Consider the following 25,906-nt stretch of genomic DNA (forward strand, 5'->3'; position numbering starts at 1 on the left):
TTAAATATTAACGAAATCATGGATCAAAATGTTTAAATGTTAGTTTAATAAGTTGCGTTATTGATGAGCATTTATTATCAGTCTGGAGAAGTTAACAAGAACTGATCAATATCTATCATTTTTTCTTTTCTTTTTTTTCTTTTTTTGTGATTATTCACTTGGTGTTGGATTCATTTTCTCCTCTAATATACTTTCCCCTTGCAAATTTTCAGAAATTAAAACAGATGATTTTTTTTTTTTTTTTAGTTTTATTTTAATTTGTTAATGGCAACTTAATTTTCTAAAAAGCCTTTGTATCTCAAGTTCTTGCTGTTTGTCGGTAAAAGACTTAAATGGAAAATTAATTCGGTTCAGTTATTGCATTTGTCTTCTAATACATATGCTTGCATGTATACATGTCGGAAGAAGACATTTTCACACTCCCAAAAGGTTTTCTTGTGTCTTTTAATATAGCATCAGAGCCGAGGAAATAGCTTATTTAATTCATTTTTACGTATCTGAAAATCTCATTCAGCTTATTAATGATAAACACTAAGAATATGAGAAGTAGTTCATTTTTAAAGAAATGTTTGCAATTATAAGATAAAGAAAAGTTGTAGATTGTAACATTTCTTTTTGGTCAGTTATAAAGTTTTAGTATTCAAACTATGCAAAATGTAAATTAAATATTATCTTATCATTGTAGGCTGTTTTGATTGAAAATATTTTTCTGTGCGTAAAAGCATTTAAAAATTCATTGCCATTGCAAATCACTTATTTGTGTAAACTGCTATTTACTTATTATTAAAAATTATACGTATCAAAATATTTGCATATTTAAAGTTCTGATTCTTGTGGTAAAATTATTGCCTAATAAAATAATCCTTTATTTCTGCTAATTGTGGTGATGAAGTGTGATGCAAATTGATAGTTCCATAACATGGTAAAATTGGATTTTGCCTTTACCGTGTTTATGCATTTGTCATTGACCATTTTCTGTGAAAAATTTCAGAAATTATATTTCCTTGATAAAATTCTCAGCCTCTTTTACATACCAGTCTTTCTTATTACTGTACATATTTTATTTTATAGAAGGAGCTGAAAAATTGTTAACTTTTCATATGGAACGGGAAGAAGAAGATATGCCAGCTCAGAAGCTTGCTAAAAGTTTCAGTCCTCTTGAATGTTTTGTCCAGGTAGTACAGAATTTTTCAACATTTATACAATGATTTATTAAATTTGTAGCATCCGAGTGAAAAGAAATGTGAAAGCCATGCTGAATAAAGATATAATTTTTCTTTCGAGTAGAAGGATGAACCATTTTCAAAGTATACACTCTTAAACTTGTGAATTACTTGTGGATTACTTACATTTCTTTTAGATTTGTGGATTGCAAAATGAACTCAGTCGTCCTTCCTACGCAACATAAATGGCATGGAAAGAATGAGAGGGTGGGTATGCATGCCAGATATGCCAATCTACGCACATTTAATACAATTTTGTTATAGTATCCCAATAAATTCGTCTTTAATAGTAAGTGCGCTTGTCTAACATGTATTAGTCATGTAATCCTAACAATATGTTTTCAGTTGTTAGCAAATCAGATCAACAAGCATTTCATATAAACTCTCTAGGTAAAAATTAGACACTTCATGCCTTATGTGGTCATTCATTACCGTGTTAATAAACTGCTCCAAGTATACCCTGAATATTATGCACAGCCATAGACTCTGGTGCTCCAGTGATGCAGTATTGGCTGCTTAAATTCTGGGTAGTACGAGCGAGGCCCATTTGGTTATGAAAGCTAGTGTCTTTCTATTCCTAACAGCAAGTTTAGGAGCTTTATTGCTCTGCATTTACATTGCCGTACAGAGAAAGTGCAATACCATGAAAGAATGAGTAGCATATGATACAAATTGGCAAACAGAACAAAGAAAGCAATTTTAAATTTAAAAAAGGAAATGTAATACCGCGATAAAAATATATATATCCTGATAAGCAGGAAATAAGACCAGATCTTCCTACTTAACACTATATATTCGACAGCTGTATTGCAGTGTCTTGTGACATTACAAGAAGCAGTTCTGGGAGATGCAGATGAAATCAGTATGGAGTCTTCGGGGATCGATGATGATATGACAGCATCTTAGACAGTTAGTTCTCCATCGTTCACCAAGGAAGAATTTTGCTACCTTGCATGGCTTGTCTGCTGGTAATTGCAGTGTACAGGTAGGCGTTATCTTGCTGGTAGGCAGCATTCTTCATTGCTGAAGTTGGGTAGTGCAGTCGGTTGCAACAGTTCGCCCATCTATCGTTGTGTCATCATTGTGCATCTCATATAAACCAGAGCTGACCTACTAGCCATGAAGATGGCACCTCGAACTGAGGTGTATGGCAGTATGGCACTCAGCAGTTGCAGGAGTATTGGTCCTGTCACCTCCGGATTCGTACTCGGCGACTATAACTGGTGAAAAGAATCAAGACTTGTCTCTATACATTACCTGATGCCATTCTATCTTTCAAGAGGTTCTGTCCCATTATGACTGCAATTATTGGCATAAGTGGCTTTGCGTCAATGAGAGCCGTCTTAAGTGTCAAGTGCAGCATGACTGCAAGCTGCTTTTAGCTAGTCCTCTAGAATTTCTTCTTACTGGTGTTGAAACATCCAAAGCTGTCTGAGCATTCTAAATAATGTCAACAATCATGCTTTTTAAGATCAATGACATGCTTTCGGATTTGTCAATCCAAGCGTGTACCAACCTATACTTCTGGCATGGTTTGCATTCCATTCTTCAGTTCATCTTTTCTAAATCCTTTGGAAGTGAACACTTGTAGATGCGTTTCAGCTATGATATGACGGCAGGACCCACCAGTGCTTATAGTCCTAAGCGAATCTCACACGAAAACGTCCGATTTGTTGAAACTTATTCCTGTGTCATCTCACATTGATACAAAAAGTACCTCAAAAAACGGGTTTTCCATGATGACAGCGAATACCAGCTTTTGACATAGTTGTTGTTTCCTTCTCTTATATCTAGCTAATGTATCACATGAATAACTTGCATCTCAGATCATTTACATAAATCGTTTTGCTGCATGTTTCTTGAAATTTACATTTGTAACCAGATCTTCATGGTGTTGCATTTTTCTCTGTCAGGTTGCATATACTATTTCACTGAACCTTTCACTGTGGCATGGCCACTCTTCCAGACAGGAATTTATCCGCCGTGTTACCGCACAGAGCAATCATTCCAGTAAGTAGGCAATGCGGTGTTTTCCTAGTGCATGCATGAAGTTCTTTGCACTAAAGTAAGTGCAGATGCATGTGTTCTAGAGTGAGTGATAGCTGATGCGTCATGTAGCACAGAACTTCCAGTTTTTCACAGGTTATTTAATGTTTGTTACATACATTAGTTACGTACATGGTCAGACACTTTCGTCGAGACAGATCCTAACCAGATGTCTTTCTCTCCATCATTTGTGGTTTGGGATTAATTGCAATCTCCAACACTGGTGGTTCTTCCCTTCTCAATATGCTGAAATCCTACTGCATATCACTGTGATCTGATTCAATCCAACACAAGCGTGAAAACTAAAAGCCTGTTCATACGACTGCCATTTTCTTCGATGGGATGTACATTTATTAGCGTTAGTATGCACGTCTTAGGAAGCAAAGAATTTTTTATTATTGTTTCAGCTCATGTTGTAGTTATACATAAGGTACCTCAGATAATACTGAAGTGATGACATCAGCTTAATAACAATAATAGATACGAAATGTACTTTATTCAGCAATGGGTTACATTGAATTGATTGTGAAGTAGATACAAATGAATCACGAGATTATTAAAGATAAAAGTGGTGTTCAATGGAAGAATGGATCACCTCAAATGCATTGCATGTTTTTGAACTGCATGTACTTACTTTAGATGAGGTTATTAATAAGTTCTTATGTTACCATTGTCCATTCTTATGTCAGGGCATTATTCAACTGTTGAACATCTGCCTGTGAATATGGATATATGGCAAAATGTCAGTACAGCCTGTTGTAGATGTATTCAGTAGGATTTAGATTAGGAAGTAGAGCAGGCTAGTCCATTCTGGCAGGTACATGCTGCACCTGTGCATATAGCCTGTGCATATAGTAGGTATAGCCAGGCCTTGCTGATTGCTAAACTTCAGCCCCAATTTCAGTCCTTCCGTCTGAGTTGAAACTGGAGCAGGGAGCGATCCGAGGGTTTCTTACTCCCCCCTCCCTTACCGAGAGATGTCCAGCTTCCCGTGTATTTGAGTGCCTCTTGCCTCTCACGCATTATGTGCTTGCAAACATCCATGCCTCCTCCGAGATTAGAACCTAGACCTTTCAGTACGGAAGTCAATGTCACTAACCATTACCCTTCGAGATTAGAACCTAGACCCTTTAGTACGGAAGTCAATGTCACTAACCATTACCCTCCGAGCCGCAATCCTTTCTACAGGTGACAGATGAGAGCAGGTCCTGGAGGCTTGCACAGACTAATCGGGTATCATTCCCATCCCTCAACTATCTAAAGCACATCCCGTAATCAAGCCATTATATGGCCATACAAGGGCCTGCATGCATTGTGTAAAGTACATAAAATTCTCTACGCACTTAAAACTTCATGTGCTAAAGATATAGGACACTGCTTGCGATGGCACAGCATTATGAATCCATTCGTCAGTATCATTTTTCAGCAACATATCAACAATTTCATTATGATGGGGTGCCGCGTTTTCGTCCATAAAAGTAAACTCGAGTTTAGTGGCATTTCAGAACAAATACAAATAAGGCAGGATTATCGCGAATATTTCCGATTATCGTGCAGGCTATCATTATCTGCTACTCCATAAATCCATTCAGCTTAATGTCTTTCCAGACAAAAAACTTTGGTCACCATAGCAATCTCTTTCAATAATGTTTGTGGTGTGATATCATGTGCTATCTTCTTGCCAGCATAGCTGACGTCCAGAATCATTACTGAGTCTGAGTCTACAAGGTGAAACAGAAGACAGTAAAGTTTGAAAAGATTTTATTTCAATGAACTTGCCACACATCGCAGTTGAAAATTGTACCTTATTACAAAACTGGCTTAAGTATGCATGAAAATATGGGAACCGAAACAAATTCTATCATACGAGTTTTTACTTGCAATTTTCTTTATCTGACAGCATTTTACCTTAGAATCCTGCTTTAAAGCTGTCACTATCAAAATTCGCATTATTCTAACCTGAAAGAAAGGAAAGCATTTAGTTTTATGACACCTTTCTCCAGTTTTCCAGTTGTTCTGCAACATGTTAAGTTGTCTAAATGATCATGTTGGCTATTTCTGTGCGATTTGCAAAATTTTTGTGAGTTGTGTTTCTGTATCTATTTGCAAAATAGCTTGTTGCCAATTTGAATCCATGGCGTCAGTGTGTGCTCACCATACCTGAACTCTACTACCACTTTATAGCAAGTAGTACTGTAAGTCACCAGAACTGGTTTCTTTTCTTTCCAGTTCTCTACGTCAATCATTTATGGTCACAATTAATATGTTCATGAGCCCGTGTGAGATACTGTGCCTGCTGCCCTGTTAGCAAGGCATTTTGATGTATCCTCTCCTGCCTTATCCCATTAATGCTAAATTTTGCTGCACTTACTGACTTCATACGTAGATATTCTTGTGATTCCTCGTATACTGAAAGTGGGTAATTATTTCATATAGTATCACTTTTCAGTTAGTATGAATAATTCTACTAAGGCTGCATTGGTCATAATCTTTAAGCATGCGTAATCGGCCGCTTCACATCCCTGATGATTCGTAATATTTTTCATAAAGTACCTTCTGTACACATGTGATCTATGAAAAGCGCAAGCCAATCATGCTAGGACACCCGCCAGAAACGGACTTATTTTATTCAGTGCCCTTGCAATACGCCCTGCCAAGGAAGAAAGCACTAGCTTATATATACAGGTGGCTCAAAGTCAGAGAAGGGCACAGGCTGCGCGTACTGTGTACTCCAAGAAGGAGAAGTGTTTAAAAGTTGAGAAAGATGGCAGGAAGGCAATAATACCATCTTTCGGGCAGAACTTCCAGCATTAAAAGCTGCCATCAATTAGCAACAAGGGTATACTCTTTTGCAATGAAAATTGAATTATACACTCTTTTGAAAAAAAAAAAAAAAAAAAATCGAAGTACCATGAAGAAAGTGGTTGTTTTTGATGAAATTGAATATATGTATAGCTCATACACAGATAATAAAATGATTAAAAAATCAAGTTCATAGTACCTGTTTACGGCTCTCAATCATTCAATGAGTATTCAAATTAGTAGTTGGTCGAACCGCCTCTGGCGGCAATGCATGCTTGAATTCGTCGAGGCAAGGAGTGGTAGAGGTTCCTAATGTCATCCTGCGACACATTCTGCAAGGCATTCGTCAGTTGTCGCTCCAGATCTGCGATATTTTTTGGTGCCCGAATTTGGCGGCCTACCATATCCCAGACATGCTCGATTGGTGAAAGGTCTGGTGACCTTGCTGGCCAAGGAAGAGTATCGACCGCACGGAGACAGTCCAGAGATATGCCAGCGGTATGTGGCCTGGCATTATCTTGTTGGAAAATGTCCCCAGGATGACGTGCCATGAAGGGTAACGCAACCGGCCGCAGGCTGGTATCAACATATCGTTGAACTGTTAAAGATGTACGGAGGATGACTAAAAATGACTTGCTGTCATAAGAAATAGCGCCCTAAACCATCGGTTATGGCTGTATGCCTTTGTAAAACAAAGGCTGATTGGGACCGCTAGCCCCGTCCTCTCCAGACACGGACACGGTGGTCATCTGCTTCAAGAGCGAAGCGGGATTCATCGCTGAGCACTATACGTTGCCAGTCTGATGGCAGTCATGATGATCGGTTTCGACACCATTCCAGACGACTCCGCCGATGCTGTGGAGTCAAAGACAAACGTCATTTGTTCTCCTTGGCCTTCCAGAGCCTTCATTTCGTCGGCAAGTTCCTTGTAGCAATCATTGCTGCCAACATCTTTGCGCAGCAGTGTCTGTAACCTGCAGGTGGCGGCCTATTGCTCGGTATGACCACCCAGCTTCATGCAACCCTACAATACAATCACGTTCGAAGTCTTTTAGTTGTCTGTAAGGTCTTCGATATCGTCGTAATGGCATCTTTAGTTGCTTCTTTACGGAATTACAATCGCAGCAATAAAAGAGATAAATTTTCCTCCTCTGTTACTGGTTTTATACTTTGCGAAATGCGCACTAGAAATTCGCGCTATGATCGCAATTCCTGTTCATCTGCCTTGAAACTTTGATCATTTGCATGTTCTATCAAGATGTTTTTGCATACCCAATTTTGTCACGTTCGCAAAAGTCCTTCTTGGTGCTTCGATTTTTTTTTTTTTTTTTTTTTTTTTTTGCAGAAGAGTGTATATAGCAACTCCTCTAGTTTAGAGGCCATCCGAGGGCATAAGACTAGGAGTTCTTTAGTGCAAGGCATACAAAAAATTCCTCTAAGGATTCCACCAAATGACAGGCACAACTTGATCTGGGTTCCAGCTCATGTGTAATATTACTGGCAAGGAAGCAGTGTACTTGCTTACAAAATCTGTAGCCAATGATCCCAGTAGGATAAAAAAATCAAGTAAGTGAGTCACACTCTTATTTTTAAAAAAATAATGCTCAATAGCCTTCTACAAGAATGTCAGAAAAGATGGGGAAGTGAAAGCACAGGGAGGAGAACCTGCAAGCTTTTTCCGTAAATTTCATGCTCAATTAAAACACACAGCGAGGCACAAACTCATTTCTGCACTGGCCATGGTTCCTTCCCACATTATTTTAAGAGATTCGGCAACCGAGATGCGAATGTGGCGTGGTAAGTGATGAAGATCACTACCTCTTCAACTGCCCATACACCAATAAATTGCGTTCCAATTGCGGCCAGTATTCACAGTGAATACTGGCCGCAATTGGCAGAGAATATTTGCGGCAACAAGCAGGGGAAAAGTAAGATGGAGGAGATGATCCAACTATGCTCAGCAAAGTATTAAGAATGTTTTGCCCTTGAAAATTGGATCTTTGCAACATAATTTCAATAGCAAATTAAAGTGGTGGGGAGAGGCATTACAAAAGTGGAGTACATTGAATTGACAACTCGCAGAAACGGAGCAGCAGATTAGTGCAGTTATCTCTAACAACAGTAATACCTAAGTAATTGAACAGTAACACAGATACTCCCTCCATAGGTACTATAATAGCAGTTGCAACTATTCCAAGGAAATCAGCTAGGCTACCAGAAAATTGAGTCACATAACTCCTTATCCAGACTAAGCCAGATCGTGTTACAACTATTGAATATTAGAAAAACTGCTTGCCCCATAAAATAGTAACTGGACTGTGAAAGCACAAATTATTGTAATGCAAGCTCATTGCTGTCCATTTTGCATATACTTCTTAAAAATAATATTGTAAAGCAATTAAATGTAACAGAAAAACTCCAGTCAATGTGTAGCTTAATTACAAGTTTAATTGTGATTATCTCAGTAACAGTATTGTAAATATGAAATCATATAATGTTTAAATGCATAAATATATATACTGTCATAAATATATCTACATATCTCATGTAACTGTATCCAAGACAATGTTTGTAATTAACATATCTATGCCTGTACACAGGTCTTGTATACTTATGTAATATTTACATATGGAAGAAATAATCCCTTCTGCCAGGAGGACTGTTAACACTGTAAGACTTTTAAACAAAGTCAGGTCAGTGGTTATCCCAGATGGCACTCAGTGTACACCTGTGATGAATCCACAATAGCTGACTGTGTAACCAGCTTGAAAAATGAATGTCCTATTCATCTAGCTGTAGGTATTATTTCACATTCAAAATCCTGTAGTTCATGTGAGCTTGCAGTAATCATATCTGGAAGCTAATTTACAAGACTCACAAACTTACAGCTACCATCTGATAACTCTTTTGGTATTCATGCAAGCTTTTAAGTGAAGCAAGTGTCACTTAAAAATGACCATACAACTATGCCATCCATGAGTTCCCATTTGTAAGCAGGAGCATTATTAAAAATTCACATGAAACTAAAGAATGGAATATCTTGAAAAGTTTTTAAACCCACAACCTCAGCATATTAATGAATATGTCTTGTTAGTTGCTAATAATGATAAAATTTCTGCGAAAGTGAGTTTCCTAATTTCTTGCTAAATTAAAAAAGTAGTTATTACAAGTAATATTAAAAAATTAGTATAATTACTATTAAAATAGTATATACTATTTAAAAAACTAAATAGCTGAAGCAATAAATTATTTGCCACTGTAAGTAGCTTGCATTTTATATGCTTTCACAATTTTAAGGTATTAAATCTGGTAGTAATTTTTTTCTTTATTTTTTTCTTCCTCCTCTAGAAGGAACGTGGAGGGAAAAGTCCTTCAGAAACAATCAAAAATATGATTTTTGGCTATGTGAGTTTTTTTTAATTATGTTATCACTTTTTGGAAACATTTAAAACATATTAATTGCATATGCAGTGAAACCTCAGAACATGTACTTAATTAAACTTTACAACAGCACTTGGTGCTCAATTTCATAACCCTAAACCGATGGAAATCATTATATATATATATATATATTGTTTCATATATATGTATATATATATTGTTTCATAAGAAACTAATTAGTAAAGGTAAATCAAATTAAATAATTCTCCTGTGCCATTGTCGCAAGGAATGAAATTTGAATTTGACAAATACAACATCATTATCTCATTCATATAAAGCTAATTAAAATTTTAAATTATGAAAATTCAATTGTAAACAAATAAAATGCTTTATTATTGCTGCAAACTAATTGGCAATATCTTTCAGATTCAGAAAGCGTAAGTAAATTAAGTGCAAGCATCTAAATACATGAAAAAATATGTAATAAGCCAAAAATTTTATCTTAAAAACTTTAAAAAAATGTTGAAAACTAAATTAATTTGTATTAAGTGAATAATTAATGAGCAGGCAGGAGACAGATTTTTTTTCAAGAGGAAGTTGCTTCCAAACCTAACTCTTCAGTTACTCTATTCATGTTTTGTCATCCTTATAAGCATGGGTATGAATTACTAAAAATCAAAAGTAGTGAAATGTTTAAATGAGAGGTTTAATAGTAAAATAATTTCGAGAAATTTAGTAAGCAAATCCACTATAGGAAACAAAAATTCTTAATTAAAAGTACATAGACAATGTAATTAAGAGTACAAACCCAAAGTACTAATTTAGAAACCCTTACCTATATAGGTACTTCTCCGACATGAATTATGCATGCCAAAACAAACTAAAAAAACTAATCTAAACATCATAAAAATGAAATATAATAATATAAAATAAATACAATCTATAAAAATAATACAAAAAGGCAAGTAAATAGTAAGTTTCAACTTAACTTACCATGAAACTACATATTTTTGTACGATATGTATATAACGATTTCCATCGGTTTGGGTTTACCTGAGATTCTATCGGATTGAGGAATATTTAAGGATTTCCGTTGGTTCCATCCGTTTGGAGATTTTCCCATTAAAAAAAAAAAAAAAAAAAGAGGAGGATAAACACAATAATAAACAGATAAAAATAGATAACAATTTAATTTTACTGTACCTGAAAAAAAGAGAGTGTGTGAAGACAGTATAAGTGGAAAATGATGAGGAGGATGTTATATATTGGATGCAAAATTTCGTTTCATAAAAGCATCAAATCACTCTGTTTGGGGAGGGGTATCTTCTTTAATTTTCCTTGTCTGCAACCACCACAGAACTCTGCTTGAGACTCATTGGGCCTAAGCTTTACTCAGACTTTATCCAATGTGACTTGTGGTTGTCTACATTTTAAGATGTTTCTAAAGTGAGACATGCATTATCGCTGAAGTTGTTTATTCTGTAGCTTGCTACTACTTTATTAGGGTGATATCGTTATGCGAAAACTTTGCATCATGTCCCGCTTTGCTCAAATTTCGCGGATCATAAAACGTTTTTATCTTTCTCTTTTTCTAAAGACATTTTTTTCACAATTTCCTTTTGTTGCTGTATTTGAAGTTGTAATACTTTCTTGTTGGACTCATTTCTATGGTTCTCTTGTAACTTCCGCAGACCCTCATTTTTAATTTCCTAGCTCATGGTTTTGTCTAAAGACACAATATCATAGATAACAATAAGAGCCTTTGGTTTCAGAGCTCAATGTCTCTATCTGCAATCCAATCTGCCCATAATTTCTTGGAGGCTGAAGTCATGGTCCTGTAGATCAGTGGCTGATGGCATGCTTTGTTAATGAGAGCTAAGCAGTGGAAAATACTGAAATGATATCAGAGTATAGGTAGGTAGTAGTGATATCAAAGTATAAAGGTAGCAGTTTTTTCCCCTTCCATCTTCTATCCTGTCTTCCTGGACTTACTGTACTGCACTCATTCTACTTGGAGCAACCTTCTGTGGCATACGAATTTTTGACAGCCAAAATACAGCATGAACTTTTCAATATTGCAATCGTTTGCGAGGTTGAGACCTTGTGACCCAAAGATGTGCATTTGAGTGTTTGCCATCAAATTCTGAGCTCGAATTATCACTCGAAAGTCAAGTTTTCGGTTTCATCCGTTTTGTGCATTCTCTGTGAGTTGTTCACTAAACTAATTGCGCGACTTTTGGTCTCATTCATTCGCTCTTCCACACTGTTGTAAATTCAGGTTGGAATTCTAATATTCCTCTTTTCTGCCTCTCAGTGGAATGCGACCCTATGTTCTATCGTTATTGTTCATCTGGATGAGTACTATCACCCCTCTTAATTTGTAAAAGCAATTTAGAATCGCCTTGTAAAATTTAATGGTTATTTAATTTGCTACATCGTCTTTTAGTACTTCATGTTGTCTTATATTGTGATAATAACCCCCACTTGTCCATTAATGATTGTGCAGCTGAAGCCTGTGAACATGAGAATTTATTTTGCAGGTAAAATTCTTGAACAGCCTGTCTATGTGAATTTTTTATAGTTTTCTTCACTGGAATGTAAACTTGTTTCGTTTCAGAAAGTTCTATGTGAAAGCTTTCAAAGGCAGATATTTGTCATCTGCTTTGACTTAATTTATTACTTATCTTATTAATAATTTCTGTTCAAAATGTCTTCATTTTACTGGTATATTGTATGATTAATGTTTTATGTAAGGTATGAAATTGTTTTTATCAATCTCTTAATTTGTGATCAGTATGCTGTATTGTAGTAAATGCTGGTCAAATGTACTTGTCTGATTAGAACTGTTCGTTTCTTACTATAATTTTGAATTTTATTGTGCATAAAATATGAAACATCTTTTTCTTTTTTTTTTAGCACGATATGATCAGTTTATATCTGGCATTCCCTTTTGTTTGGCATAATTGTAATACATTTGTCACACAAATATGTTTGCTTACACAGAAAATGATATAATATAGGTATTAATATTTTAACTTAAAAAGGAACTGAATTATCTTTCTAATGCATTAATTTACTATGAAGTGTTGAGAATGATTCAAATTTGTATCACTAATGTAGCTTAAATGAAGTATTTAGCTTAAAATTTTTTAAAGCAAAACTGTATAAAAAAGCTGGTATGTTCCTTCATTTAAATCATGGGTTTGGAGGAGTCTAATAATTATTTTATAAAAATATCAAAACCATTTTTATTTTCAGAAATAAAATCGAATTTTGGAAATAGTTTGTAAATATTTCAGAGTGAATCTAGATGTGTGGTCAACTGAATTCTTCTGCATTGACGAATATCTTTCCTTACATTGAAAAGAAATTTGATAATATTATCTTCTCAGAGCTTGATTGGTTCCACCTTTTATTTATCATATTCAATAGAGACCTTAACTGCATACTTTTGAAATGTCCAAGGGTTAACTGAAATGTTGTAAGCCTGCTTTTTATTCTCTACACATGGCAAGCTTTTCCTTTATTGTGTAAAGAGTATATATAGATATATTAGCACCTGCAGTAGGATAGAAGTGCTCTTTCAACATTTAAGTCGCAACAAGTAGAAGCCAAATGGTACATTTTGTCCTCTATTTATTGTAGAACTCGGATGTGATTTCATATTGTGTTAAATTCAGAAAGAGCGTTAATTTGAAATGTTACAGTATACATATGCTTATGAAATATTTAGCCATGCTTCAAGAGGAGGAGCGGGAGCATTTCAGGAAGGGAAAAGCAAGTGATCTCCACCAAGCGCATTTTTAAAGGTTTTGATTCCGGCGACAGCATAGTATAGTTCTGGTTTCCGGAGGCACCTATTATTTCCACGCATTCGAATAAAAATATGGTGGACGATATTTCGTTGGCGTTTGTTCGAGTTGGCGACTGTCTGAAAAAGAATCCCTTTCTGATCATATGATGATTGAATTTGAATTTTGTCTCTCTATGTTCTTACGAGACACCTCAAATGTTCCTTTTAAAATCTTCAATACAGGGAAAGCAAATTGGGATCGTTTTCGAAAATTTTGTTCTTCTCGCATCACCCGTTTCATTGATATTCTTAACGACTGTACTGACGGTTCTCGCCTAAATACTCTTGTTGAGAATTTTAGTTCTGTTCTTCTCCAGGCATCTCAAATTTCCATACCTGTTAGGAATCATGGTAAGCACAATGTTCCTTGGTGGTCTGCCGAAATTTTTTGTATGAGAAAAAGGCTTAATGCCTCTAGGCGTAGATTTCAGCGTTGTAAAAATCCGCCTCTTAGAGAACTTTATAAAAGTAAATATCTTGAATATAGAAAAGTTTACAATCTAAAGCTTGCCGATGCTAAATCTCAGTCTTGGAAAACATTTCTTTCGACCATTGATGTTCGCAATGTATGGAAAAAGATTTACACGTATGGAGTTAAAAGAGATTTCATGAAAAAAAATTGAAATAACTGGTATTTGTCTCTCTACTGGAGAGACAACCAACTCTTTAGAAGAGACAATTACTGCTGTGCTTCAGAAATCTTTCCCCTCGGATCTAGAGGAAAATGATGATGATTTGCATAAGGAATACCGTCAAGCTGCGCGTACTGCTTATTCTTCTTTTGTAGATCCTATGTTTTCTTGTGATGAAGATAATACAGTTATTTCTATGCTGGAACCAAATAAATCACCTTGTCCTACTCTATTTCGAATGAGATTATTAAACAGTTTCATTTAATGTTTCCTCAGTTTCTCCATAAACTTTTTAACGTTTGCCTAAATGTTGGCATTTTCCCACGTGTTTGGAAACATGCTCAAGTAATTCTTATTCCTAAAGGAAATGAGTCTAGGATTCCTCGCCTAGATAACCTTAGGTGTATAAGCTTACTTCCTGTTTTGGGTAAGTGCTTGGAAAAACTTTTTATTAACAGAATTTGCTGGTATCTCCGCCATGAAGACCTTCATTCTGCTAATCAGTATGGTTTTACACCTCAAAAACTGTTACACCTCAATAAAGTTCTTTTACGCTTGAATGAAATTGTTCAGAGAGGAAAAAAGAAAAACTTGCACACTATTTTGGTCTTTTGGATATTAAGGCACCTTCGACTATGCGTGGTGGCCTTGTATTCTCAATCTTCTCAAAAAAGTGGAACTTCCAATGAATATTTTTTCACTTGCTGCTGATTTTTTTTAATGATCGGGCGGCCAAATTGCAATTGGGCTCGGCTTCTGCAATCCGTCACCTTGAAAGGGGTTGCCCTCAAGGTTCTGTTTCAGGACCTACGTTTTGGAATATTATTATTAATGATCTCCTATTAAAACTGGAAAATCTTGCTTGTTGTGATACTATAGCCTTTGCGGATGATGTTTTGTTTTGCTTCCAGAGTAGGGACCTTTCTGCTACTTTTTTACAGGCACAAGAGACTTTAAATTTCGCCTCCAACTGGTCAAAAGGTTTTAAATTAGATTTTAATCCTGATAAAACCAGGGTTATGATTATTGAAAAGCGAAACATCTGTTATGATGCATTTCAGTTATCTCTCGATGGCACCCCTTTGACTGTGGTAAAGCAAATGAAATATCTTGGGGTTTTTCTTGACCGTAAATTTTCTTGGAAACAACACTTAACTTATGTATCAGAGAAATGTGATAAATTACAGCGTGGATTAAGTCGTATTGCACGCAACACATACGGTATTAATTAAAACGTTCATTCGCTCATCTATAAACAAGGAATTGCACCCTTCATTATGTATGGCTCTAGAGTCTGGGGTATATCGCTCAAGAAGAAGATAAATTATAGATATTTACGATGTGTTCAAAGGCGGATACTTCTGCGGGTCATATGTGGATATCGTACCGTAAGCTATGAGTCTGTTTATGCAATTTCTGGCTTTCCTCCAATTGACATTGCCATTCTTCATTCTGTTGCTTATAAGGAAAATATTTCTGCTTCTACTGTCTCTCAGTATGATTGTATATTACCTCTATCTGATCTCCCTCATCCTTCGGAAAGAAATGCTGTTAATTTTATTCAGTTTAGCAATAAAATCGTAGATGATTCGCCTGTAACTTGCTATACTGATGGCAGCAAAATTGATGGCAAGGTTGGTCTCGCATTTGTTGTCTTCAAAAATGGTCTTAAATTTGAGCACTTTGAATTTAGAATCAGAGATGAATGTACTGTTTTCATAGCTGAACTTTTGTGCTTAAACTTCGCCGTCAAATGGGTCTCTAAACAAAACAGTGCTGTTTCAGACTATCTCATTTATACTGATTCCCTTTCATCCTTGGGGATCTTAAAATGTATTTCTTCTTCTAATAATATCATTATCGAGATTCAAAAAGAACTGAAAAATCTAAAGGATAAAAATATTTCGGTTTCATTTGTTCGTGATCATACAGGTGTTGTTGAGAACGAACGAGCCGATTTCCTTGCTAAGACTGCGACTAAGCGGGAAATTGACACTTTTGTCAATATCCCTAATTCCTTCTTATAAGAAGGTCATGTATGAAAGCATTGTGGAGTCGTGGAATCACGAATTCATCAATTCAAATAAAGGGAGTTTAAATAGAAGATTTTTCCCTTCTATTGAAATGAGATTGTCATGTCATCATTTCTTCACAAATTATAAATTAACCCAATTTCTTACTGGACATGGGAATTTTAAAAGTTATTTGAACAGATTTAAGTTGAGTCCTGAGTCTGTCTGTGACTGTGTCCTCGGCGGCGAGGAGAATGTTGAACATGTGCTTCTTCTATGTCCTAAATATGAGAGCGAAAGAAAAGTCTTGAAACTGGGACTGAAAAATTTTAATATTAACTGGCCTCCAGAGTTTTACCAATTTATTTCCGAGAGAAGTGCTTTTAACACTTTTTGTCAATTCATTGTAAAACTGTGTAATCATCCTTAATTTTATTTCAATTTTCTCTTCTGTTTAGTTTGTATTGTGTTTCATACTTACTTCTGTAAGCCCCATGTGATACTATGTGGTACATGGGGAACTTGTTGTGTTTCTTTTAATAAAAAAATAATAATAAAAAAAAAAGATATTTCGTCACCATATTGATTTCCCTAACCAGTCGCCCTCAAAAATCAGAGAAAATACAAGGAATTTCTTCCACACTGCGTATTCTTAGGGTGTAACTAATAGTACGTTCAGCTAACAATCAGAAGATCCATGATTGGAAGTCGTAGTGATTACTCACATTTTCTGCTACAAAAAACTATAAAATAGCTGTACGTGTGGCACTCACCTAAAATATAGTGTAGCATAAATCTTCACCACATAGATTTGGCTACTGGGTCTCCTCCCAACCCAGTCACCTTTAATTGGGGAAGAATATGACGAATTTTCGGCTTCCCTGCGGCATGCTGTCTTGCTGTAATTGGCAGCATATCTGGTTGGCAATCAGAAATTCCAGAGTTCGAATCTCGGCGAGGGCAAACTTGACTTTTCGCGTTTTCTGCTTCTTAAAGCCTGATACAGTTTACAACATTTCTTATAGATTTGATGCAGATTAATTTAATTATGATGATATGTTGTGATGTATTGTGACGAATAAGCGTACGGAGATAATAAACTTTCATGTCAAGGGACCAGGACCGTAACTACCACCGGTAAAATCAGGCCAGTGCGTTGCGTCCCTGAGGAGGCCCTCGAGTGGGGGGGGGGACAATACTTTTTTATATATATATTGGAGATTTTATTTTACAAAATTAAAAATTGAACTTTGCTGAGAATATTTATATTTTTATTTTTGAATCCGAAAAATTATTTATTTTACAATCTTACTGTGTTTTTTCCAATGATAGATACTTTATGCCCTCAGCTTCGTCATCCTTTCCAGAGTATGAAGAATAATCTTGATACTTACCAATAATTCATCCTGAATTTCACATGAAAACAAATAAAAAAAAAGATCGCTGACAAAGGTAGCTGATTTAACAAAATAAAAGTTGCAGTGTTTGTGTCATGAACATTTCCATCCCCATTACCTTTAGTTAAGGCGTCTTAAAAGAGAAAGTATAAAAATTCATGTTTTAACCTAAAAACAAATAAACAAAACTTACATTAATAAGGTACCTGACTACACTGAATCTTCACACAAACTTGTATGTTTTCAAGTTTTGATAAACCGACGTAGATGCTAGCATAGCCATTTCTCCATTAGGGCTGTTTTCAACAGTCTGAGGAAGAAGGAAGTAAACATATACAGATAGCACGTCCGACGGCATCCCCAAGATTTTCAGTAGGATTAAGATGGGGAAATAAGACGTCCATTCCGTACGAAAAATGCCTCCCTTTCCATGCAGTCATTAATAATGTTGGCTCTATGAGGATGGGTGTATCATCCATAAGGATGAAATCAGGACCAACTGTTGCAGCGTAGAGTCTCATAATGGGATAGAGGACTTCATCCTGATAACGCACAGGCGTTACAAAACCGTCTTTAAAAGATGTGCAGCTGGATGCGATATTCCATTGAAATTCCATCCTATGATGCTGCCACCTTTAAATGCAAGATATTCGATAACGTTTTGCTCCTGATTCCATGTGCCTCGCTCTTTCCAGACCCTTACCTGCTTATCTGGTTCCAGGACAAATCTGAACTTATCCGTGACCAGAATATTCCGCCAATCTCAGATAGTCCAACTGAGATACTGACGACATCACTTTGATCTTGGCTGTCTGGATCAGAGGGGCACCATTGGTCGAGCGGTATAAATAACTGAACACTGGTAGTTCGTCCGAGTTTCGAATCCCGGCGAACTGGCTGGGTGCCTGAACTTTTTCCCATGAGTAATGTGGATACAAGACAGTTTCCTTTAGAAAGTCCTTCACGAAAGCATTCTTCCCTTAGACCGATAGCTACCGATAGCTTCGAGTGATTTGCCGTTGTCAAGTAAACTAAACTAAAAGCCCTCTGGACTGGGCGATTAGTGGAATACAAACACTTGGTACTCGGGCGGGCAGTCCCTTCATGTGAAGACTTGTGTGCAGAATACTGGCAGAGATTGTCTTATCAAGTGGCGTCGCAACAACGGATACAACAGTTGTGGAGATCGCTTGTCGATTCTGCTTGACTGCTGTAGCAGTATGTGGGGTTTCACTTCATGTGAAACTGGTAATGAGTCTAATAATCCCAACACATATAAAGCGGCTTATCGCTATGTCTAAAGTAACTATTAAGGTTTCAGAAGTCGTAAATAATATTTTTTTAAAACAGAATTTAGAATGTATACGCAATCTCTTGTGCTGACACAATCTGCCATAGCTTGTGGTGATGGAACTAAACAGAACAATCAAATTTAAGTTAAACGTGGAACAGTAGTCAAAGAATACACAATTTAATATTACTCGAAGCTGGCTCAGTAATTCTCCCGAAGCTTCAGAGTCAAAATATCAGCAGCGTATAACGCAAAGCCGAATAATTACAACTAGCAAAGCTGGTAGGAAACTAACACATATCGTGCACACAAACCCAGAAACATGCTCCGTCTCAAACTCCAGAAATCTCAGCTTAAATAATGGTTATCTCATCTGTTTTCTGGTAAGGCATACGGAAAGAAGATGTACAGATTCAAATCATAATAGTTTCTTAGTTTAAAATACTGATTCCTGCAAATACTGATACTGATTTTACCTTACAAATATGCTGATCTCCAAAATAGTTTGACTTGTTTGGAATTGTTTCCTCATCCGAGAAAACACCAAATGATTAACGCCAAAGAAAACAGCGACATCTCTGATTGACTGCCCTGCTTCAATGCATGCGATACCGTGCCAGCGCTTATTGTCAGTCTTCTTTGAGTCGTGGAGACTCGTATGCCAGAAAGTTATAAACACTTCGTATCAGCAATTAAATAAACCTTCTTAAATCCTTCAGAATACTGACGTCTTCAATGACTTCCTAATTAGCATATATATGTTCGTGCAGTGAATCGTGATTGGCTGCAATATATGTTATTTGCATCCTCAGAACTTTCGGCCACTCACATTCAAATACGCTTTCGAAAATGGCTAATTTGCATTGCTTGCAAACTGTTGGAATGTCGTATGTATGTATTGCTCTTGTTCATCACTTTTTTCCGGACGTCCTGTATTGCAATAGCATCTATATATATGTTATATTTTCATACATCTGTTATTTCTTTTGAAATTAAAATGTATTAATATCCATAATTTAATCTACTTTAGAGCTGTTCATTGGAACCATTTAAAAGTAGAAGAGAAAAAATCGAGCTGTTAAGTGAAGCTGTGAAATATCACGATGGAAACGTCATTCTTGCTGTAGGTATCATGTCGCTGAGTATTTTGAGTAAGATATTCCTTTAACTCATAAATGTATTTTTATGCTTCGCGTTCTCAAAATCAGTCATTTTTTCCTCCTTCTAGGTAGTTATGTTCCTAAGAAACACTTTGAAGAGATCAGTCTTTCATCGAGAAATTCAAAGGTTTCCTGATGCAATCAATATTTATTTATCGTACCTAGAAGAAGATCATGAAACTGATGAACTGACAAATATGCTTTTGTATGATTTTAATAGCCTTTCTTACATATTTCATTTTAAAATTTTGCACCATTACTGTTATATTAAGAATATTAAGCAGTTATAAATCAGATGTCATTCATTAGAATTTACTGATGGAATAGAAATTTAAGAACATTTATTAGAAACTTGTGTTCCACAATATTTTAAACATTTAGGAATTGTCATGACAGCATATTTAAACTGCAGTACGTATGTGTATATATTGCTGTTTAAATGTATTTTAATAACGTATGTTTAAAATTTAGTTGCAAATTTTTTTAATTAATCTTTATTCAAAATTCGTCAGTTTATTTTACAGACTCAATAAATTTGCTGAGTGTTAAATTTAGCTTAGTGTTATGTCCTGTTATGATTACATCACTTCTTTTTAAACTGATTTTATCCTTTCGTCAGATTTTTCTATTCTGCTGAACGTTTATAGTACGGGAGTTTTTTATGTTTAATTTTTCATTTTTAAGACATCCGGGGCTCTACCTAATGTGTATTATTTCGTTCGTAGTTTTTGCTCATATTGCACATGAAACGGTTTGTATAGAGTCTGTATAACATTTGCACCATTCCATTCACAATTTTCAAATATATGGTTTATGAAAGAAAGTTTGAAATAGTAATTAATTTTATTTCGATATCTTAAAATTAAAATGAACCAATTAAGATTTTGGGCTATAGGCATTCCTTAGCTTTCTATTTAATACCTGGTTATAAATTTGTGTTTAAATCGATTAACTTTTGAGAGAGTATATTAAGCTGAAATCAATTTGGATAATAGAAGCAAACAAAGTAAAAAGAAATTTATTTGCCGTTTTTAAAAATTTAGAAAAGCCAAGATCCTATAAAAGTTTCATAGATGTTTTCATATATCAGCAGGATAAATGATTTCTTAAGACTATTTGATTAAAGTTTATTTCTTTTTAGGTAAAATGTTTGAGATTACTGGTTGTTGCACTGGTTTGAGTAAATGAAATTAAGTAATCAATAACACATGATAATAATAGCTTGATTTATTTAGATTCCCTCCAATAGGTTCAAAGTCTCAGTTTACCCATGAATGATTAATTCACTGTACTATCAGATTCTTAACTGTTTAACCACTGTATGTTTTCATTTTCCCTTTCTTTCTGTCATTTTTCTGTTACATTATTTGGACGGTAATCTCGTTTTCAAACATGAGCTTTTAAATACTATTTTTCTTTTTAAATTATTTATATTCAAAAAAGAAATTCAAGAACAAACGTCGAAACTGAAATCCTCCCTTTTCTTAATTTTATTTTACAGACGGGTTTCTTTTTGACATCAGTTGGCAACAGAATGGTAAAATCCTGTTTGAGTTATTAGGTAGTAATCGGAAATTTTCAGAATGCAAGTTGTCAAAACTGTCTTATCCTTATTAGCTCCGGAAAAGTTTTGTAACTTCATCTTAGATTCTACTTAAACTCTCTTCTTGAGGTAGATAATCATACTATGCTTTGGCCTTAACCAAACCATTATGTTGGATATTGGAATCCTAGTAATCAAATTTCGTAGCAACTTCTTTTCATTGATTTTCGATGAGATTTCCCATCAGCATCTTTTTATTGACTGTCGATGAGATTTCCCATCAGCATCTTTCCATTGACTAATAATTAACTTTTTATCTATTAAATAAGCTTACAATGCAGATAATAAATGGAGTTGAAATGAATAACTATACCATGTTAAGATTAGTTGCTCTTGTGAAACCCTGAATTTGTAATTTCCACTACTCTACATGCCTATAAGAGATAGTAGTAGATAAAAGTCATTTTAATGCTTTTAAATTATTTTCCGTTGCTTATGCTTTAAGATTCTTCCTAGTTCTATGACTAACATATTATTTTATTGCACCTTTAAAACGATTGCTTATGTGCATCCTAATTTTTGTTATCCTTTATTAAACTTACAGTTACTGAGATTAGTTCTTTCTGATAACCTTCTAATTAATTATGTATATCATAGCTTTTACGTTTTCATATTTTTTAGGTTACTGGGAAAACCAAATGAAGCTGCGGTATGTAAAATTTCTTTATTGCATAAAGAATTTTTTTTTTAATTTTCTAAATTACTCTGCATTTTGTTAAGTGAAATAAGAGGTTCATTTTTTAAAAACATCGTAACGCATTTTCTGCTGTGAGTTAATGTATTTAAATTAATTTTTCAGTAGGTAACTAAATAAGTTAGTGGATCATTTTACAGTCAACTATTAAAGCACAAAAAATAATGCTGAATGCCATTCAAAAAGCATTATGTAACTGAATAGCAAGATTTTATTTTATGATTTCATTCAAGTTCAAAAGTAAAGTAAGCTGTTTTTGTTTCTTCCCATTCCGATTATTTCTTTTAATGTGAATCCAAGTATACCTGAAATTGAAAGCTTTTAAAAGTTCTAATTGCTTTATTGATTGCTTATTTACTTACTTATCTGTAGCTGGATTATCTGATTAAAGGGCTTTGTTTTGGAAACAGGATAACAGTTAAGGAGTAGCGAGATGTTAACAGATTTCTGAGTGTGGAAGTGGTTAAACCGATATTCATTGCCGGATGGTGGACGTATATGGAGCAAAACTGGTACTCCACTTTCTCACTGACTTGTCTGCTCAGGCAAACTCGATGAGGTTCGCAAATACGGGTGCCCGCGTGTAGACGCTATCCCGGCGTAATGATTCCGACTTTCGATTTTTTGTAAGTTCGAACAGTTTACGAGTCGTATCGAAGAAAATAAAAGTTCAAGAACATTTCGTAGTCTGAGTGAGCACATAAATGAGTCCAACAGAAACACACCTGCGGTGCAGGCCATGACGAAGGCAAATGGCGTGGTAAAAGAAATGCCTTAGCTCACAGAATTGAGAGTCTCTCATGTGCAATGTATACATATTAGGAGTGCATAACATGAAATAACAGTAAACATAAATGCATAATAAAAAATAGGGAAATATGTACATTATATACGGGTAAATCTATACAACAATTAGCAGCTGACCAGAAAAACAATGCAGTATGAGATTGTGCATAGATATAATTAAGGTGGGCAACTAGGTATATGAATGGTTAGAAAGACAGTTACTGATCAAGGTATCTGAGGCCCGCAAGCGGCCGTTTTCTATTGCTGTCAATATTATAATTATAGTTTAGCACTGGTATGGTGCTGTTATTAACATTTGGTATATTTTTATAAAATTGTTCTGCAAGACTAGCAAAGAGAACATATAAAGTTGGTACTTCAAGCTCTTGGTGAATTGCCGAGTTTCTGACAATTCGCCGCTTGTCTGAGTAAGATATTCTGCAGTATTTGGAGTTTCTTTACATTAGTAAAACTAGCGTATCCCCAAATAGGACAGGCCTATGAGAGGATGGGATGCAAAAGGGTTTTGTAAATGAGTAATTTGTTGTCAAAAGGAAGAACTGAGTTCCGGTCAATTAAAGGGGTAAATGTTCATTTACGGATACAGAACTTGGCTATAATCTGTGTAATATGTGGGATCCAGGTGAGTCGCCTATCCAAAATAATTCCAAGGTATCGGGCTTGCTTAGTCCACTGAATAGGGATCTCGTACATGTGGATGGAGTCTTCGTTATCGATGCTAGTCCTTTTGGTGAACCAGACGGCCTCAGACTTATCCACATTAATCTTTACTTTCCAGGCGTTGAGCCAGGACTCGAGTGTATGAATGTGTGTTTGAAGTGCTTGTATAACTGGGCCAGGAGATGCATTTTTTGAGAGAATTGCCGTGTCATCGGCGTACATAGCTAGGGTGGTGTGTGGTGATTGTGGGATATCGTTCGTGTAGATATTATAGTAAATGGGCCCAAGGAGGCTCCCTTCCGGGATGCCAGCCTTTATAGCCCGTGGGGTAGAGAGTGAACTGTTTACACGAACGATAAAGTGTCTATCCTTAAGATAGAAGTAAGTGATGGCTGTGACGTACTCTGGGAAGCCCAGAGTGATTACTTGTTCGACACACAGTCTGCTCCGTATACAGCCACTTTTCGGTGATGAATATCGGCTGGTTTAACCCCTTCCAGAGTCAGAAATCTGATAACATCTCGCTGCTTCTCAGTCATCGAATTTTGCATTGAGAACGCCAAGATGGCATCACACGTGTTGCCTCATTAATTGTACGGAACACACAACTGCCTTCTTCACTCTGGCGTCATGTGCGGGCGTTTGCAAATGCGCACGGCCATGTTGGGTACTGCATTCGCGCCCTTAGATGTTTCACGACGTTATGCCAAAGCGGCATAATCAAATTGAAACCGGTTTGGTTGTTACGACGTTTCGTACCTTTTCATTTGAACATCTCTTATATAAATTTAATAAAAATTAATTAATTAATTATTAATATATTAATTTTATAAAATTATTAAATTAATGGTAAATAAATTAATAAAATACTAGACATCGTCTTATTTGGAGCTCCGGCTTGAATTAGAATTTCGCTCGAAAGCTATGAAACCTGTGGGCTGCGACGCAGTTTGAGCAGTGTTTTAGTTTAGAAAAAATTCATGCAGTTTTGAAAGATCATTAATTTTATCATTGTCTATTAAGAAAAGGAAACCAAAAAAAAGGAAAAGAATCCCTAATACGCGCAATACGTTGAACACAGTAAAATTATCAAGTCTATGCACAGGGCTTTTCTGCAATTTAATCAAATTTCTGTTTTGGTCATGCACTGTGAATGTGCCATCTGTAGCTCGATCTACCATCTGGAATGCCATCGAATTTGGTAAGGGGACTAATAACAACATGGGAAAAAATTTCAAAGGAAAAAAATGCCGCTAGAGGAAAATGTGAAGCTATTGTAGTGTATGCAGATGAGAACTAGGCAAATCTATAACAAAAAAAAAAAAAAAAAAAATATTTGCTTTCAACACCGCTTTAATGCAGCAAATAAAATGCTTCAAATGGTTACGGAAATAATATTTGAGTACGCCGTAGCACTTTACTCAATAAAAGCGCTTCCTCGGTGAGAGCATAGACCTCTTACAATATGACTACCTTCTCGTGGATCACATATTGCATCCTATACGCAACATTCCCGACGGCCGAATGTAACATCCTACCAGGAAAGCCAGCAAAGCCATTGATATGTTGTACTGCACAGTCAACAGTTGTCTATCGGTGCAAGCCGCTGCACTGATAGACCAATGGGCTGTGATCTCCATCTTGCTTTAAAGTTACCTGATACAGCCACTGTCTCTGAACTTCCTGAATGATAAAAATGGTCAGCGTGTCACGATACATTTGCGTGGTAACAGTATAGATTTGTGGTCTGTTAGAATAATGTTCTCAAAAAAGAATAGTCTACTGATCAATTTGCGGTGAAGCGACACCAAACAGTGACTTTTTATGAATGTATTGGGATTTCATGAACTGCGTGGAATTTTTCAGATGCCCAAATTCGAGAATTGTGAGGGTAAGAGCCTCATTTAGGTGAAAATGGGCCTCATCCTCCCACAAAATTCTTCATAGACAACCATCATCGCCTTCAGTCAGAGCAAATGGCACCCATTTATCATAATCGTTGTGTTTTAATTCCTGCTAAGCTTATCTTGAATTGATAGAAATGAAGCACTTTCCTCAAGATTTTCCATACTGTTGAAAGATATCCAGTTGTTGCGCTGTTCCCCTGTGCATTCCTACTAACAGCAATGGGGGCCGTCAGCGATTGCAGTCGCGACATCCGAAGCTATCTGTCCTGACACCAGTTTCCGTCCTCTACCAAACCGAACTGCTAAGGATCCTGTTTCTTTAAAATTCTGATACATGCCCTTCAGTGCATTAACTGATTGTAACAACCGTTACATAGGTTGTTACGACTGCTAAACTCACGAAGAGCGGCGGCTGCGTCCGATTAATGATGACCAAAA

General features: G+C 35.8%; 1 protein-coding gene across 4 annotated transcripts in view; it reads left to right on the forward strand.

Moving 5' to 3' along the window:
- Positions 1-25,906, forward strand: part of Vps16B (Vacuolar protein sorting 16B) — a 120,803-nt gene that overhangs the window by 53,210 nt on the left and 41,687 nt on the right. For 3 of the 4 annotated variants that reach the window (XM_035373294.2, XM_035373280.2, XM_035373287.2), the window contains exons 5-9: positions 1,072-1,175; positions 9,420-9,476; positions 19,668-19,760; positions 19,866-20,002; positions 22,022-22,049. In XM_035373294.2, the coding sequence (XP_035229185.1) occupies positions 1,072-1,175; positions 9,420-9,476; positions 19,668-19,760; positions 19,866-20,002; positions 22,022-22,049 (419 nt within the window). The remainder of the gene's footprint in view (positions 1-1,071; positions 1,176-9,419; positions 9,477-19,667; positions 19,761-19,865; positions 20,003-22,021; positions 22,050-25,906) is intronic. The other variant, XM_035373300.2, reaches the window with a different exon arrangement.

Source organism: Stegodyphus dumicola, chromosome X1, assembly GCF_044657685.1.
Source record: "Stegodyphus dumicola isolate Sdum_Otavi_A_Nest chromosome X1, ASM4465768v1".
Classification (NCBI taxonomy): Eukaryota; Metazoa; Arthropoda; class Arachnida; order Araneae; family Eresidae; genus Stegodyphus; species Stegodyphus dumicola.